The sequence below is a fragment of the Balearica regulorum genome, chromosome 8, assembly GCF_011004875.1.
Source record: "Balearica regulorum gibbericeps isolate bBalReg1 chromosome 8, bBalReg1.pri, whole genome shotgun sequence".
Classification (NCBI taxonomy): domain Eukaryota; kingdom Metazoa; phylum Chordata; class Aves; order Gruiformes; family Gruidae; genus Balearica; species Balearica regulorum.
The window spans coordinates 11338008-11353878 of NC_046191.1; the positions used below are offsets into that span (position 1 = coordinate 11338008).

At 55.3% G+C, this 15871-nt stretch overlaps 1 protein-coding gene across 1 annotated transcript in view; it reads left to right on the forward strand.

Annotated features, from left to right (window-relative positions):
• Nucleotides 1-15648, forward strand: part of ZSWIM5 (zinc finger SWIM-type containing 5) — a 98034-nt gene extending 82386 nt beyond the window's left edge. Inside the window, exons 5-14 of the mRNA XM_075759562.1 lie at nucleotides 2492-2671; nucleotides 4967-5143; nucleotides 7268-7414; nucleotides 8334-8471; nucleotides 8749-9009; nucleotides 9441-9576; nucleotides 11286-11443; nucleotides 13226-13389; nucleotides 13695-13776; nucleotides 14166-15648. Coding sequence (XP_075615677.1) covers nucleotides 2492-2671; nucleotides 4967-5143; nucleotides 7268-7414; nucleotides 8334-8471; nucleotides 8749-9009; nucleotides 9441-9576; nucleotides 11286-11443; nucleotides 13226-13389; nucleotides 13695-13776; nucleotides 14166-15028 — 2306 coding nt within the window. The 3' untranslated portion in view covers nucleotides 15029-15648. The remainder of the gene's footprint in view (nucleotides 1-2491; nucleotides 2672-4966; nucleotides 5144-7267; nucleotides 7415-8333; nucleotides 8472-8748; nucleotides 9010-9440; nucleotides 9577-11285; nucleotides 11444-13225; nucleotides 13390-13694; nucleotides 13777-14165) is intronic.
• The last annotated feature ends 223 nt before the right edge of the window (nucleotides 15649-15871 follow it).

The following is a 15871-nucleotide window of genomic DNA, read 5'->3' on the forward strand; positions in this document are numbered from 1 at the left end:
CACAGTGTTTTGGCAGGCGAAGGATGCCTCGGATGGCTCCCAAAAGTAGGCTGCAAAGTCATGAGGCTTCAGAGGATCGCATCTTAGCTGAGCTGTGGGAGCCAAAAAAATCCAGCGGGCGCATCCCATTTCTGGGGGCGGCAGAGCCGGAGCACCAAGCCTCGGTACCGGCTGAATTGCTGAAGGCTGCTTTTTGCATAAGCAGCTCCAGAGCAGGCGAAGAGGGGCAGTGACCACAGGCGGGAGCGCTGGTGGGAAGGGGATGCTCGAAACCAGTCGGAGTCCTGGGATGCCCAATACCAGGAGCAGAGGGCAGGATTTAGCTCATGCCCACCTGAGGCGGTGGGGAGTTTTATGCCCTTGGGGTGGCAGCAGGCAGGCACCCACCCCTCAGCTGTGGCAGTGACCAGAGCTTAAGGAAGATCCATTTTCTGGAGTTGAGACCTGCTTTTTTACAAAAACGCCGTGTCTGTGCAGCCCTCATGGAGCCTGCAGGAGCCTGGGAGTGAGTGACATAGACCTGCTCTGGGAGAGATGGGACCCTAAAACCCTTAAGGAGATGGCTCTTCTCCTGCACGTGCATTAGTCACGACTGTTGCAGCTCAAAAGTCTTATTTCGCTCCTGTTCATCAGGAAGGAGTGAGGTTTCGGTGCAGTTTCCTGGGAGCCGCAGAGCTGACACACGGATGGAGTTGGACCGGGCAAGTGCTGCTTTGAGTATTTGCTGATCTTCAGTGTCTGTGGTTGCTTTTCCCATGCCCGTGTTCCTGGATACGATGCTGCTGCCACCATCTGCGTTGTGACGCCATGACGTCTCTCCTGCCAAGCCAAGCTGCTGCAAGGAGCCAGACGTGCACAGCCTCCACACCTTATTAATGATTTGAACCAATCATGTCCACAAGTCCCAACTGGCAGAGGACAAGTCCCAGGAGATGCAACCCAAAAGCACCACCAAAGCTCAGCTCTAACCCAGAGGAGCAGGGAGACACCAGAGCGGAGCCACAGTCAGGACGTTGCTGCTCAGCCTGGTTTTGCCTCATGTTGCCAGGAAATGGACCGGCTGCTCCGGCTGCCTGTGTCGGAGTCGCAGCCTCGCTCAGGGCTGTTTGGCTCAACAGTGTGGCCGTGCAGCTGGGGAGCTGCCGCACAAAACGCAGCGAGCAGGGGAGATGGTTTGGGCATGTGGAGGAATTCCCCTCACCGTGCAGCGGAACCGTGTCCAGGTGGTGATGTCCTGCTGCTGGCTGTCGCTTTGGGATGGGAACTTTGGCTCTGGATGGAGAGGTGGGGGAGAGCAGCTGGCTGGTGGGGAGAAGGAAGGTGCTCCGGGTCTCTGCTGGGCCCATGGAGGAGGGACGGGGGGGGGGTGTGTTTCTGTGGGGGGCTGAGCTGTCCCACGTGTGTGGCAGGATCGGCCACGGGCAGAGAGAGGAGCAGCGTGGGCTGCTCAGCCCGGGGGGATCCCCGGGGACACCGTGCACCGCAGCTGTGCCAGCACGCAGCCATCCCACCCCGCGGGGCAGGCACGAGGGAGGGGACACGCCATATCCTGGCAGTCTTGCAGGGAAATTTGAGCAGAAATGTGATTTACTAAAGGTGAATTCACAGATTTGCACTTATTTGGGTTGCTGCAGCCCTTTTCAGAGCAGTGAGTGACCCAGGAGAGTTGGCAAGGCTCGGCTAGCAGCACCAACGTCAGCCCTGTCTTATGAAAGGGTGAATTGGATCTTAATGACAACAGATGTCCTTGGGCCTGGTTTTGCCTCTCATGCAGCAGACAGCCCCCGTTGAGGTCCCGTGGTTGACCTGGAGGGTGTCAGCATGGGTGTCCTACTGATGGACACCTCTGCTTGCGAGATCTGGAGAGCTCACACCTTGGAGGGCTCTTGCCTGTGAGACATCAAGCCAAGCTCCAGGTTCCTCTGCTGGTTCCTCTGCAGGCTGGGGGCTACTGGGGATTAAAAAAGAAAAAGGAAAAAAAAAAAAAAGAGGGCGGGGGGGAGAAAATACACCAAATCTCCTTTTTAAATAGTTGAATGCAAATGGCCTGAAGAACAATGGCAGATGAAATAGTATTCAGAGCAGGCTTTAAAGCGCTTGGAACGTGGGTAGGATCAAAATCAGGTTAGTCTTTGGAGATACAGACTCTGCAGCTTGCCAGGGTGTTTTTAAGCGTGCTTTGATGTGTAGTTCAAACACTAGATTTGTCCTGGCAGACAGAAGCACTCACAAATTCATACACAGCCACTCTCTCCTTCCCTCCTCCCCACTGTCCCCCATCTCATGAGATTATAATTTAGCTTCATTACAGAGGAGTTTTACTTTTATTTAAAAGCTGTCTAAATCCCCCTCCTGGGTCCGTGCATTATGTTGAAATGAGTTTACGAATGCCGATGAAACCTCGCAGGCTCTCACGACGAGCACGGCAGCAGAAGAGCTTTGCCCCACGGGTATGGTGGTGGCACCTCCTTGATTTCTTGGCTTTGTTTAGGGGCGCTGTGGGTGTGCGTGGTGTTAAACCCACACTGCAAGCTGGAAGAGAAATCCTGCTGGCTCCGGCAGCTGCGCAAGTGGGGTGAGATGGACGTCTGTCCCCTGGAAGATGGCAATTACGGTAACGAGCTTCCCAACATCACCAATGCGCTTACGCAGAGCTCCGGTCACAGCCAAGGTGAGTCTGGCAGGGAGTGGAAGTCTGGCCGGTGGCCACAGGGGTTGGGTCTGGGTCAAAACTCACCCCAAAGTTGAGACACCTCAATTCACCTGCTGGCGATGTCTCCGGGAGTCATGGGAATACGAAACATTTCTCTTTACAGCCTCTGGTTTTACATACACTTGGACATGTTTGGCTCTTTGCTGCATCTTGGGTGAAGTCACCTGTATTTTGAGCATGAAATTAGAGGCCATTTTAAAGCAATTTGACCTTGGGGGAGTTTAGACTCCTATGGTCTGCACAGGGTTTGGGTATGGAGTTTTACAGAAAACCGGTGCTGCATGAATCCGGGCAGAGCAGATCTTGGAAGCTCTGTCTGTACTGTCAGAGTCAGGAGTTAAGAGATGATGCAGAGCCCCTTTCCCAGCCCTTGAGCCTGCTTATGGGCTTTGATTCAGGTGGTAGATAAGTCATTAGCCAGGAGTTAAATGTAGTTCAAGTGCAGAGCACAAACGGAGCAATGTAGTTATGGGGTTGTTCCTTCGTGCTAAAATACTTTCTCAACCCCTGACAAAGCATTTGATCCTTTTAAATTTAAACACCCCCTTCCTTTTGCCTGAAGTAGACATTAATTGAAAGTTACTGCTCTTACCGTGCCTCCATCTGCTGCAGTGGAATTGCTCTTTGGTGTATTATGTGTGGCCAAAGTGGAAGAGGAGAGGGGACGGCAGCCGTGCCGTGAAGGAAACTTCACTCTTCTGGGTGGGATTAGTCCCTGGGCAGCGGTTCGGGAGCGTGACTGTCCTGCCAGCCCACCCCAGCCACGGCCAGGACCACACACCCCATGCTGTGCCTCCCTGTGCGCATCCTCGGGGAGCAGCTTAATTTAAACCTGGCCTTGCTCCATGTCCTGCGCCAGCCCCGGGACTCCCCCTTGGTGTTCCCAGCTCGGCCGAGGATTCACTCTGGCATTTGGAGCAGGTTGCCGGGGGCTGAGCAGGTCACTTTTTTTAGACATGCGGGGAGTTTCCGAAGCACATGCCGGGGGCGTCCCCTTGTCCCCAGCGCCTCTCCGAGCAGGCGACTGAAAGCAGCACAGATCCTGGAGCTGTCCCGGGGTTAATGGTTGTGCATATGCAAATGCTGCTGCAGATTGTTGCCAGCCTCTTTTGTTACTGAAGGAGAACAGATGATTCCTGAAATCCTTCCTGGTAAAGTGAGCAGGCTTGGTTCTCTACATATGAACACCTGTTTAATTTCTCTCCACCTCGGGGTGCCCGCAGCATTCAGGCTAATTGCTTGTTGCCATCGTTTCCGGAGCGTGTTTATCCAGCCTCCCTGGATCAGCTTTGAGCAGTGTCTTTTGTTTTCCCCCCGAATGCATTTAACTCGGCCTGTCTTGTGGGTTGCAGGACCTAACGGTCAGCGTTGCATCCCCTTTGGGGCTTCCCGTTTTGCAACCCGCCGGCTGTGTTTGGCCCTTGTGATCCAGCGTGGCTGGAGCAATAGTGGGATTGCTCCGGACAGGCCTTTTCCTCCCAAAAAATCACTTGTCTGATCTGTCTGGACAGAGCGAAATGCTCATCCAGCATCCGATAGCTTCAGAAATGTCAGTGAAGTTACAGAGCGGCTCTGAAGAGGAGCACAGACATCTGCTGCAGAGCAGCGGTGGGGTTTCAGATGATGCCGTCTCCTCTCTCCCACCCCTCTCACACAGCCAGAGGAGGTTGCTGGAAGGCAATGGTTCCCCCCATCGCCCGGAGGCAGATGAGACACACTTCTGCGGTTTCCTTGGTGGCTTCACATGCTGCTGATCTAAGCAGCTGTGGTTCAGCAAAGCCAGGACTTTGTGTTGGAGTGGAAGCGGAGAGCTCGTGGTGCTTGCGGGGCAGTAGCACTGAGGAAGCCCAGTCCTGACCCCTGGCAGCTGCCTGCACACTGAGCATCACAGGGGTGGGGATGCACTGCCACGTTTGAAGGCATCAGCTTCATGTGTGACAGTGGATTATTGTCAGAAAGCAGGCGGACAGTCCCTGCCTCTTTTCTCACCTCTCTGGCCAAGGCAGCTATTCTAGCAAGTTACTTAGCAATGCTGTCTAAGGAGACAGCAGCCTCCATCAGAGTTGGCGTGGGCGGCAGAGGTGACTAAAGGCATCTGCCGCAGTGCAGGAGCCAGAGCCCCTGTGCTCAGCTCGGAAAGGGCTGGGATGGGACCAGCTGGGGCTTTGATCTCATCGTAAAGATGTTGCTCTGCCCAGGGAGGTCATGTCTGGGGGCAGGAACAGGCTGCGCTGATGGTTCTTCTCTTTGCAGACTCGCTGGCCAGGCCCAGACGAACTGTGTTCACCCGGGCGATCGAGGGCTGTGACCTCCACTGGCAGGACAGCCACCTGCAGCGCATCATTAGCAGTGACTTCTACGTATCTCCTTCCTACCAGCGGGAGGGTGAGAGCCTCCTCTTCAACTCCCAGGGGCAGCCGCTGTGGCTAGGTGAGCATCCAAACCAGCAGCCCTTGCATGGCCCGGGTGGGTAGCGTTGCTAGTGAAGAGCCACCCAAGGCATCAAAGAAGCTTTGCTACCCTGGTCCTTGAAAGCTTCTGCATCCTAGATTGAAAGTGCTTCCCTGGCCCTTAGCCTGAGGAGTAGGGCGAGCAGAAGAACTTGATGCCCTCCCCCACCCCAGCCACAATCCTTAGAGCAAGCCCCACATCGTTACGGTCTGGGTTCCCCTTGGGCAGCTTGGACCAGGCTCGTTGCGTCCTCTTTCATCCTGGCAGTGTTTGGCTGTCCCCAGTGCAAGCTCTCACTGTTCCCAGTCCAGGGGGACTGGATGCTTAAAGTCCCTTGAGAGTTGGCTGGGAAGCACAGCTGTATCCTCTGGATGTTTTTCTTCCTCGCTCTCACCCTCTCTTCAGTCTTCCCTTGAAGGCGATTAGCAGACAGTACAATAAGCCTTGTATGAGGCTTACTGGCATGCTGGACCAGTCAAGCCCAGTATCCTGCTGTGTGGTAGACATTTAGTCCATGTACACAACCACACAACTCTACTGCAAAGTCATGACCCCGGGCAGACCTGCAGACCCTTGACAACTGCGTGTCTGGGATGAGAATGAGTGAGACAAAGGGCTTGGGGTGTGCCTGGTGTGGCTGTCAGCCCTAGACTGTGACCCCCAGCTGGGAGACGCTCCCCAAATGGGAGCAGGAGAGCACATTTCTACGCTGGGAAGGGTTTTGTGTAGCTGCAGGCAGCAGGTTGCCTCCCTGCACAGCCATAGGCAGTGGTGGTGGGTTAGTTCTTCCATGGACTCCATCTAGCAGGGACGTGGTGGCCATAGCTCCCCTGTCCCTAGCATAATCTGGGTTCTGTTGAGCCCTTTGGCCCAGCTGGTTGGTGCATGTGATTTTTTTTTTCCTGATGTATTTGCCGTGATTTTTGGATTTTGCGCTTTCGCTTTCTTGGCACCCCTTCAGGGACTCAGTGCTGGGAGAGGAGTGTGATTTGTCAGCAACTTCCAGTGATAAATTCAGCGAGAAGCTGAATATTTCATCCATTTAGCAAATGAATAGAGGGAACAGCAAGAAGCTCTTTTACAGATGTGTTTGTTCTGAAACCTCTTCCTCATGTGTTCTTTGTGAGTGACCTTTGGGACGTGGAAACCCCATTTGTGGAGGTGGTTGTCTGCATTTCCAAAGCTTTCTGAGCTCTTCCAGGAATAGAAATTATCCCTCTACCACAATTTTAGATCTTCTGTGTTTGACTTCCCCCCGCCCACCGCCACCGCCCTTGATAGGACATTTTGCAAGAAAATGGGATTTTTTGCTGCTTGTTATGCAGCATGTCATGTCATCTGCTCCTGCTAATTTCTCACTCAGTCATAATCCTCTCCACAGTTGCTTGTGATTTCAGGTGAGCAATGAGCAGCAGGAGCAGATGAATTCCTAAGCAACTGTGAGTCTGGGGAGGGGGGGAGGTTCATGCAACTGTTCCTAATAATAAAACACCAGGCAGGAGAGCCGCAGAAGAGACAGGGTGTCTGCAGAGCTCGCTCCACAGGGGCGTTAAGGAAGCAGTTCAAAACATCACCCCAAATCTGCCAGTGCCCCCAGCACAGTGCTGGATGCACAGCCTCACCCCATGTATCGTCACCTGTGCCAGGAGAGCAGGGAGAGGTGTTGGACAAGACGTCAAGAAGTGTTTGGGTGCACAGCAATGAGAGAAATCACCGTAAGCCGTGCAGATTTTAGGAGAAATGAGCGGCAGGGTTGTAACAGCCTGTGTTTGGAGCTGTCGTATTGCAGCAATGGTGTGTTGGAAATGCTTCCTCTAGATCAGGTTCGTGGAGGTGGGGATTTAGGTACTGACATGCCTGCTGTGGGTTGAACATGGTAGGAGTCCCGTTAGTATTCCTGGTAGGCCTCCCTGCCGGGAGCAGGCAGAAGAGGATGACTTTGAGGCAGGGAGCAGGAGTTCAGCTGGGGCGTGGGGAAGACCAGTAGAAGAAAATGCCCTGAATCCTGATACTGTCAGGTTCTTTCCCCCCATCAGCACCATCCTGTGAATTTTTGTGCTACTCTAGCTCAGCCACGCCCCTGCGTTTGTCCTTGCCTTGCAGAACACGTCCCGACAGCCTGCGCTCGGGTGGATGCCCTGCGCTCCCACGGCTATCCCAGAGAAGCTCTCCGACTAACTGTTGCCATAATCAACACCCTGCGACTGCAGCAGCAAAGGCAGCTGGAAATCTATAAGCATCAGAAGAAAGGTATGAGTAGAGCTATGGGAGAAGTGTCCCTCAAGGTCTAGCTGGAGTGTCCCAGCTGGTTGAGAACGCTGCTCTCCGAGATGGAGAAGACTCTGTCCCATCCAAAGTGGCAGAGGTTGACAGTGGGCAGCGCTGTATCAAACTGATGCATCTGATCGCTTGAGCCAAACTGCGTTGGTACCCACCTGCTAAGGACGGAGAGGTGCCCACATGCTGTCTTGGGGCTGCTGGAGTAGGGGTGTTCTTGTTCCCACTGTTGCCATGGCTGGTTGCCTGTAGGGATTGCACAGGCGATGGTGGGTGATGCCTGCCTTAAAGAGGAGCAGGCTGTGTGTGCTACCTCCGCCTTGCATTCGCTGAGACAAGACCAGTGTTCCGCCTTTTGCAATTGCAGTTGGCAGAGCACTGGGGTCAGTTATTGCAGTCCTGCTGGTGGTTGGTGACTCCTGGGCCTTGCTAGCTCAGCCAACTTGAGATCATCCAAAGATGGAGCTTTTAAGACTCACTGGGAGTCTTTGTCATCTCCAGAGAGATTTCTGCTTGTGTTTCCAAAACATTCAGGCTACCATTGCAAGTGAGTCCATAAGCTGCAGGTCTGACTTTATAGACCCCATCTTGGGACTGTGCAGCCCCTTGTGTCCTCCTGGAACAGAGAACAAACTGCTGCATCTTATGTGGCTTTAGGGGCACCTTTTTTGTTGGGTGCCTGCTCCCTCTGATGTCTGTGGCAGCCTGCGAAGTGGCTGCTCTGAGCTGCTCCTTGCCCTCGCAAGCTACCATACCCAAGTTGGCCCTGGAGGTCCCCATGTCCCAGGCCTGTGGGGTAAGAAAAGGCCTTTGGTCTCAGAGACCTCTCTGAGTGCAGAACCTGTCTTTAACTACCTCACTTTTAATGTCTTTCTGTCCCATTTTCTTGCAGAGCTGCTGCAGCGAGGAGCAACAACCATCACCAACTTGGAGGGCTGGGTGGGCCACCCTCTGAACCCCATTGGCTGCCTCTTTCTCACCCTGACCGAAGCTTGTAGATTAGAAGAGGAAAATTGCCTTGAAATTTCAGGTACCAAGCGCTCTTCCTGGCTCCCTTCCTGTGGCTGCGGCTGAACTGAGCCCGACAGGCACGCCCTGGGTGCAGGTCTGGGGTTTGGGTCTCCTGGGCTCCAAACCTCCCCACCCAGGGCAGAGCTGCAGTGCAGAGAGGGGGACTTAGTGCCCTGAGTTTTCCCAGCCTTCAGGGTTTGCAGCCAGAGCTGGGCCAGGGTGTGCTGGCCCACACGAAGGCTCTGCCGCTTGGGAAGGCTCTTCTAACGTTGCTGCATCTCTCCCCCTTCTTCCAGACGCTGGGGACTCCAAACCCCCAGTGTATCAACACGTGCCCGTTGCGACCGGCAGCCAAGACAGCGGCGAGTCCTACCTGTCCCTGGCCTTAGAGGTGGCTCTGATGGGGATGGGTCAGCAGAGAGTGATGCCTGAAGGTCTCTATGCCCAGGACAAGGTGTGCCGCAATGAGGAGCAGATCATCGCCCGGCTGCAGGACCTGGAGCTGGACCCGGTGCTGGTGCAGACCCTGCGGAAGCAGTGCATCTTGCTGCTGGAAGGTGGGGGCTTGGTCCACCTAGCTGGTTCCTGTGTCTTAGCTCAGTGCTGGTAACATCTCCAGGGTGCCCTTTCCAAGGTTTACGCCTGGCTGACCCCATCCTGACTTCTTCCTCTGTGAGTGTGGTGCTGAGTCTGTAGGATGGCTGCTCTGCCTTGTCATCTGGCAAAGCGAGGGTTTGCTGACATCCCTGGAGGGAGACCACCTTGGAGGCGTTACAGAGAAGGGTGCTAAGAACGTGGCCTCAGTTTCTGAGGGATTTTGACCTGACAGGGTTTTTGGAAAAGGAAAAAGCAGCCCTTTGCCCTGGATCCAACTTGCGTAATGCACCAGGGAGCTGCTGAGCAGATCATCAAAGCTTTGAGGTGGTGCAAACCCCAGCCACAGATTCTGCTGTGCTAATTATGGCTGATGGGCTCTGCTTCCGCCTAGGTGGTCCCTTCAGCGGCTTGGGAGAAGTCATCCACCGCGAGAGCGTCCCCATGCACACCTTTGCCAAATACCTGTTCTCTGCCCTGCTGCCCCACGATGCAGATCTGGCGTACAAGCTGGCTTTGCGGGCCATGAGGTTGGTGCATGTTTTATTCCGTCTCTGCCCCCCTGTTTTGCCTCCCTCCTCTGCTCCGCCGGGAAGCCGGGATGCTTTGCAACCCTAAAGCAGGGATGGGAGTGGAGGCAGGCTCGGAGCTTGCCATCCCTGGGATCATCCTGTGCAGCGTGTGGAGCTGCCTGGGCACCAAGCAGCAGTGCAAAGGGACTCCTGCTCTCTGTTTGGGCAATTCCTGGTTTTCAAATCCCATCATAGGGATTTCCATGGGCCTGATAATATCTGCTGGTCCAGCCCCCTGCCCAGCCCCTTGCCCTAGGCTGGACCACCACCTGCCCGTCCTGGTCACAGGTGTCCTCTGCCAGAGCAGGTCCCAAGCAGGTACGGAGCTGTCATCTGCCTTCTGTCTGTCAGGCCTCAGGCACCCTGCAGTCCTTCCTGCCCACAGGAAGGGTGGTTATCCCAGCGCAGATGGGCAGATGATTTGTCCTGGGCTCCAGGATGTCGCAGAGCCGGGCAGAGAACACAGTTGCACTCTGTTCTCCATTAAAGCCCAGCTCCGTCTCTGGGATTGGGGACAGAGCTGATGCTGAGAGCTGCCCCATCTCCCTCACCGGTGTGTGATGCACCTCAGACATCAGCCTGTGCACTGCAGTTTTTTGGCAGGGGCTGGATGGGCCTTGAAAAGGCTAGAACTTACCAAATGTATCAATGTATGAAGGACCATAAACCTCAGAGCATCCCAGTGCCCTCTCCCTCTGCCACCATCTTTCTTGCGGCATTTCCTCAGTGAAATGGGCCATGTCTCCTCAACGCTGAGGGAAATTCTGAAATCCCCTTGTCCTGGGAAGAGCTGCTCAGGAGGACAGCCAGACCTAAAAGAGCAGCCAAGGGCCTTTGCAGTGCGTGGGGACCCCATGTCGCACCAGACCATTCCAGCTGCCAAACAGAAATGGGACTGAGTGCCCTGGGACCCCCTGTGTCGGGGTGCCTCTGACCTGGGCTGGGAAGGTTGAGCTTGTGCTCCCCTGTGGGTACACCAAGCCTGCGAGCAAGGAAAGCAGAGATGGTTGGACGCTCTCCATGCCCGAGGGCATGATTTCCCTCCTGCACTCCTCGGCTGGCTGTCAAGTTAGTGACACCAGCACCAGCTCAGGGGTTTAAAAGCCAACATAGTTTTGTCACCATGGCCTGCGACGTGAGATTCCTGCTCCCCTTCCTTATGCTTCCTTCTCTCCCGGGTTTTCCAGGCTTTTAGATATCCCCACAAAAGCAGGTAACCCAAACCGGCTGCAGAGGCCCTGGGGAAATGTGCTGCTGCTTCTGATCACAACTGGGCATTTTAAGAAGAACCAGATGATAAAGCCAGGAGTTCTGCTGGGTGCTCTGACATGAAAGGAGTGAGAAGGGAGGAGGGATTTTGGTTTGTTGTTTTTTTTTTTCCCCTTTTCTTTTCTGAGACTTGTGCTTTTCCTTACAAGTTTATAAATCATTTCACGGATCATTCTCATCCTTTCAAGTTGGTTTCAGATTGATCCCTGTGCCCATGTGTTGAGCACGCAGCCTCGGGAGCTCCCACACGTGCACAGCAGCAGGATGCTTTCAAAGGCGGTGCTGCAGGCAGCTGCCTGCAGGCAGCCCCTGCCTCGCCTTGCCAGTGTCTCGGGGAGAGGGGGCAAAGCTGGGGCTGGGCTGGGGTCTGACATTGCCCGCTCCTGTTTGCCCTTCAGGTTGCCTGTCCTGGAGACCACGGCGCCGTCCGGTGACGTGACTCACCCCCACCATCTGGTCTCGGTGGTCCCCAGCAGATACCCACGCTGGTTCACCCTGGGGCACCTGGAGTCGCAGCAGTGTGAGCTGGCCTCCACCATGCTCACGGCAGCCAAAGGTTGGTGTGGGGGCAGCTCTGGGACAGGGGTGATGGGACGATGCTGCACAAGAGCATTAAAGGGATTTTCTTGGAGAAAAGGGGGAAGCTCCTGCTCCCTCGAGCACTGGCAGAGACCAGCTGGGTGCCCTACTGGGGGCATGGGGACCTGACCTCGGAGCAGCCCACTGGAGCCCAGGATCTCTGGGGCTCTTGTCCCAAAGGGCCCCAAGGCTTGTGGTCCGGCAGGGTGGGACAGGAGGTTCCCAGGAGGTGCAGGCAACCCTGCAGGGGTGCCAACCACAGCGCTGCAGATCCTGGGTAGTGCCCCTGGGTGATGCTGGACACCCTGCAGCATGGTCAGCTGCCAGGTCAGCTAGCCCCACCAGATGTGTGATGGGTTCATGCCATGGTTTAGTTTGAAGCTGCTTATCCTTTTACCTCTGCTTTGTCTCTTCCTGCCCTGGGGTAATGATCTTGCACAGGCTATAGGAGGGAGAAGACCTCCCCGTGCACCAAACCACGTGTGGCTTTCAGCAGGGCTGGAGATGGGGACAGCTGTGTTGGGTGGGACACGTTGGCCCCAGCCATGGAGCGCTCGTAAAGCACCTCCTTGCTGGTGCATTGGTCCTCTTTGGTTCCTGCGCAGGCACAGTGATGGAGAGCACAGGCTTTTCATTAAACATCCCTCTGTCCAGAAACCAACCCCACCAGGATGGCGAGTGCCTTGTGCCCCATGAGGGTTGGCATGCCGAGCGGTTACCACTGCCCGCTGCTGTCCCGCACAGCCTGCGGCAGCCTCCAGCCCCCAGTACTGCCGGCCTGACGGGGAAGGTGCCCTTCCCTGGCGAGGTGGGAGGTAAATGAGCTGTCAGAAACCTCCAGCCTCGCTGCCTCAGCAGCCTCTTCTCCCCTTCCAGCCCTCCTCCTCTTGGATGCTTTTCCAGGGCTGATGGTGTCCTGCCCCTGCCTTACAGTGCCCTGATGGAGAGGTCGTACCTGGCCTGTCCTTTAAGTTATTCTCCCTTCCAGTGCCTAATGGGGACGAGGTTTTGAAGCCGGTGGTGTAGGCTGTTGGATTGCATCTGTTTTTCCCACCGTCCCCTTCCCCAGGTGTTCCCCCACCACAGCACGTCCTGATGCGATCCTGTGTCCTCGCAGCCTCTCTCGCCCACGCCTCCACGAGCTGTTCTAGGGACGCTTGGATTTTGGTGGCAGTATGAGCGGCTGCTGTGGGCGGCAGGCGATATCTTTAGCTGTTAGTCACCCGAGATGTCTCTGTGTGCCCAGGTGTGGTGCCAGGTTTTTCACACTGCTGTGCATTATTTGGTTTTCTTTGCTTGAGGTTCATCTGCTCATTTTACAACTATGGGAGTATAAACATGAACTTGGAACAAAGCGAAGGGACCTGATCTGGCACGCTGGCATCTCTGGTCTGCACCCACGCCAAAGGTCCCTCTCCCCACCCTGTGTCCCACAGGGGCTGACAGGAGGATTTCCCAAGCCAGATGCAGGATCGTGATATTAATATGCCTTGATGGGTCCCTGCTCCAAGATGCCCCATCTCCCAATGCCATCACACATCCTTCTTGCACCCGTGGCCTCCTTGTAGCAGGAGACCTACAGCATCACTGGGTGTTGTGCCAGGAACCTCCTTCTTTGGGGGTATCTCAGCCTGTCTCAGTTGTGAGAGCCGCATGTCTGACCTGCGACATCCAGGACCACCCGGTGCGGGCAAGAGATGGGGCTGGAGGGCAAGGTGGGGGGAGGCCGAGCCATCTGACCATTCTTGCCTGCGTCCAGGGGACATGCTGCGCCTACGCACGGTGCTGGAGGCCATCCAGAAGAACATCCACTCCTCCTCCTTGATCTTCAAGCTGGCCCAGGACGCGTTCAAGATTGCCACGCCAGCTGACAGCAACTCGGACACGACGCTGCTCAATGTAGCGCTGGAGCTGGGGCTCCAGGTACGGGATGGCGCTGGGGATGCCGTGGCCCTTCTGCCTGATGCGCTGCAGCAGTGGCATTGGTGATGGTTTTCCACCAAGCCGGCTGTCTGCTGTGGAAGGAGTAAATTCATCCCTGCGTGGCCCTGAGCAGGGGAGCTCAGCCCTGGGAGGCTCCTGTGCCCGCTGCGGTTTGGGTGGAGGCAAGGCAGTGCCGGGGAGCCAGTAGCAACCTGGGCCAGAGGGATTTTTGGGGAGCTCCACTGTGTTGAGTGGCCTTGTTGGAGCCCTGTGGGGCACCCGGTCACCCCAACTTTGCCTCGCAGGTGATGCGCATGACCCTGTCCACCCTCAACTGGCGGCGGCGGGAGATGGTGAGGTGGCTGGTGACGTGTGCTACCGAAGTGGGTGAGTGCCTTGCTGCGCCGGGGGGATCCCGCCCGCGTGTGGTGGGAGCAGGGTGGGCACAGAGATCCTAAGGTCATTCATAGCTCTGGGCATCTGAGCTCTCCTGGGTCTCCTGTTTCTTCTGGGTAACTGGATGCACCTCAGGGCACCAGCTGGCCCGGCTGAGGCCACAGCAGTGGCCAGGTTTGGGACTGGGATAGGTGTTTGCTGTGCCCCGTCAGCACAGGGTGGCCTCTGCCGGTCCCCCCTCTGCCCGGTCCCTGCTGGGGCAGCGGCAGCAGCTCAGCACTGCCGCGGGTTGGCTTTGCCCTCGCTCTAGGGATTCCAAGGAGCCCTGTGATCCAAGCCGGGCTTCAGGGCTGTGCCATAACCCTGGTGTCTTCTTGCAGGGGTGAGGGCCCTGGTGAGCATCCTGCAGAGCTGGTACTCGCTGTTCACTCCCACGGAAGCCACCAGCATTGTGGCGGCCACGGTGATGTCCCACAATACCATCCTGCGTCTGAGCCTGGACTACCCTCAGCGGGAAGAGCTGGCTAGCTGCGCCCGCACCCTGGCCCTGCAGTGTGCCATGAAGGACCCACAGAACTGCGCCCTGTCTGCCCTGACCCTCTGCGAGAAGGACCACATCGCCTTCGAGACCGCCTACCAGATCGTCATCGATGCCGCCTCCACTGGCATGACCTACACCCAGCTCTTCACCATCGCTCGCTACATGGAGCACCGGGGCTACCCGCTCCGGGCATTCAAACTGGCCTCGTTGGCCATGACACATCTCAACCTGGCCTACAACCAGGACACGCACCCAGCGATCAATGACGTGCTCTGGGCCTGCGCCTTGAGCCACTCTCTGGGCAAAAATGAGCTGGCGGCCATCATCCCACTGGTGGTGAAGAGCGTGCACTGTGCCACGGTGCTCTCGGACATCCTTCGCCGCTGCACCATGACGGCCCCAGGGCTGGCTGGCATCCCCGGCCGCAGGAACTCGGGGAAGCTGATGTCCACCGACAAAGCCCCCCTGCGGCAGCTGCTGGACGCGACGATAAGCGCCTACATCAACACCACCCACTCCCGGCTCACCCACATCAGCCCGCGGCACTACGGGGAGTTCATCGAGTTCCTCAGCAAGGCCAGGGAGACCTTCCTCCTGGCACAGGACGGGCACATACAGTTTGCCCAGTTCATTGACAATCTCAAACAAATCTATAAAGGCAAGAAAAAACTGATGCTGCTGGTGCGGGAACGGTTTGGGTGAGCCCCGGCCCTGGCCATGCTCACTGGCAGGGTCCGGCTGCAGCACGGGGACTCGGGAGAGAAGAAGGAAGGAAAGTAGAGATCACCTTCCCCCCATTGGCAGAGGCTGCTCTGTTCTGGTCTTCTGTTTCTTTTTTTTTGTTTTCTTTTTTTGTTTTTTTTTTTTCTTTCTTGATCTTGAATTTAACCATTTCACACGCTGAGAGGATCCAGAGATTCCTTGGGCACAAACCAAAAGGCAACCACGGGGAAAAAGGATGGTTCGCTCAGCCCCCTGCCCTCCCTTGCCAATACCAAAAGCTAACCTGGAAATCTAATACCTCTTTCCTGAAGGAAGCGGTCGCTGGAGGGATCTGAAGGTTGCAAAGTGCAAAAATCTTTAAAATTATGTGGGGAATTAAAAAAAAGAAAAAAAAAGAAAAAAAAAGGAAAAAAAAAGATCTAGCAAAGAAACCCGCAACACTAGAACCTCATGCGTCACCAAAAGCGATGGCTTTGCAGAGCGCTTCTCCCGCCCGCCCGAGACATGCAAACTCCTCTATTTGTGAAGATACTTCAATAAAAACAAGTTAAAGTAACTGTTCTCAGGGATTGCTTACTAAAAGTAACACAAAAAAAAAAGCATTTATGATACTGTAAATACTATAGTATATGTGTCAATTATTAAATTGTAAAGTTATAATTATTTATAATTCTGTCTTTTATTTGGGGGATACTTGAAATTGTCGTGGGCTGGGGCGATTATTTTTATTATTGCTATTATTATTATTATTATAACTATTATTTAAAAACAAAAACCACACAAAACAAAACCACGGACAAAAAGAGGAGGAGGCACGCAAAC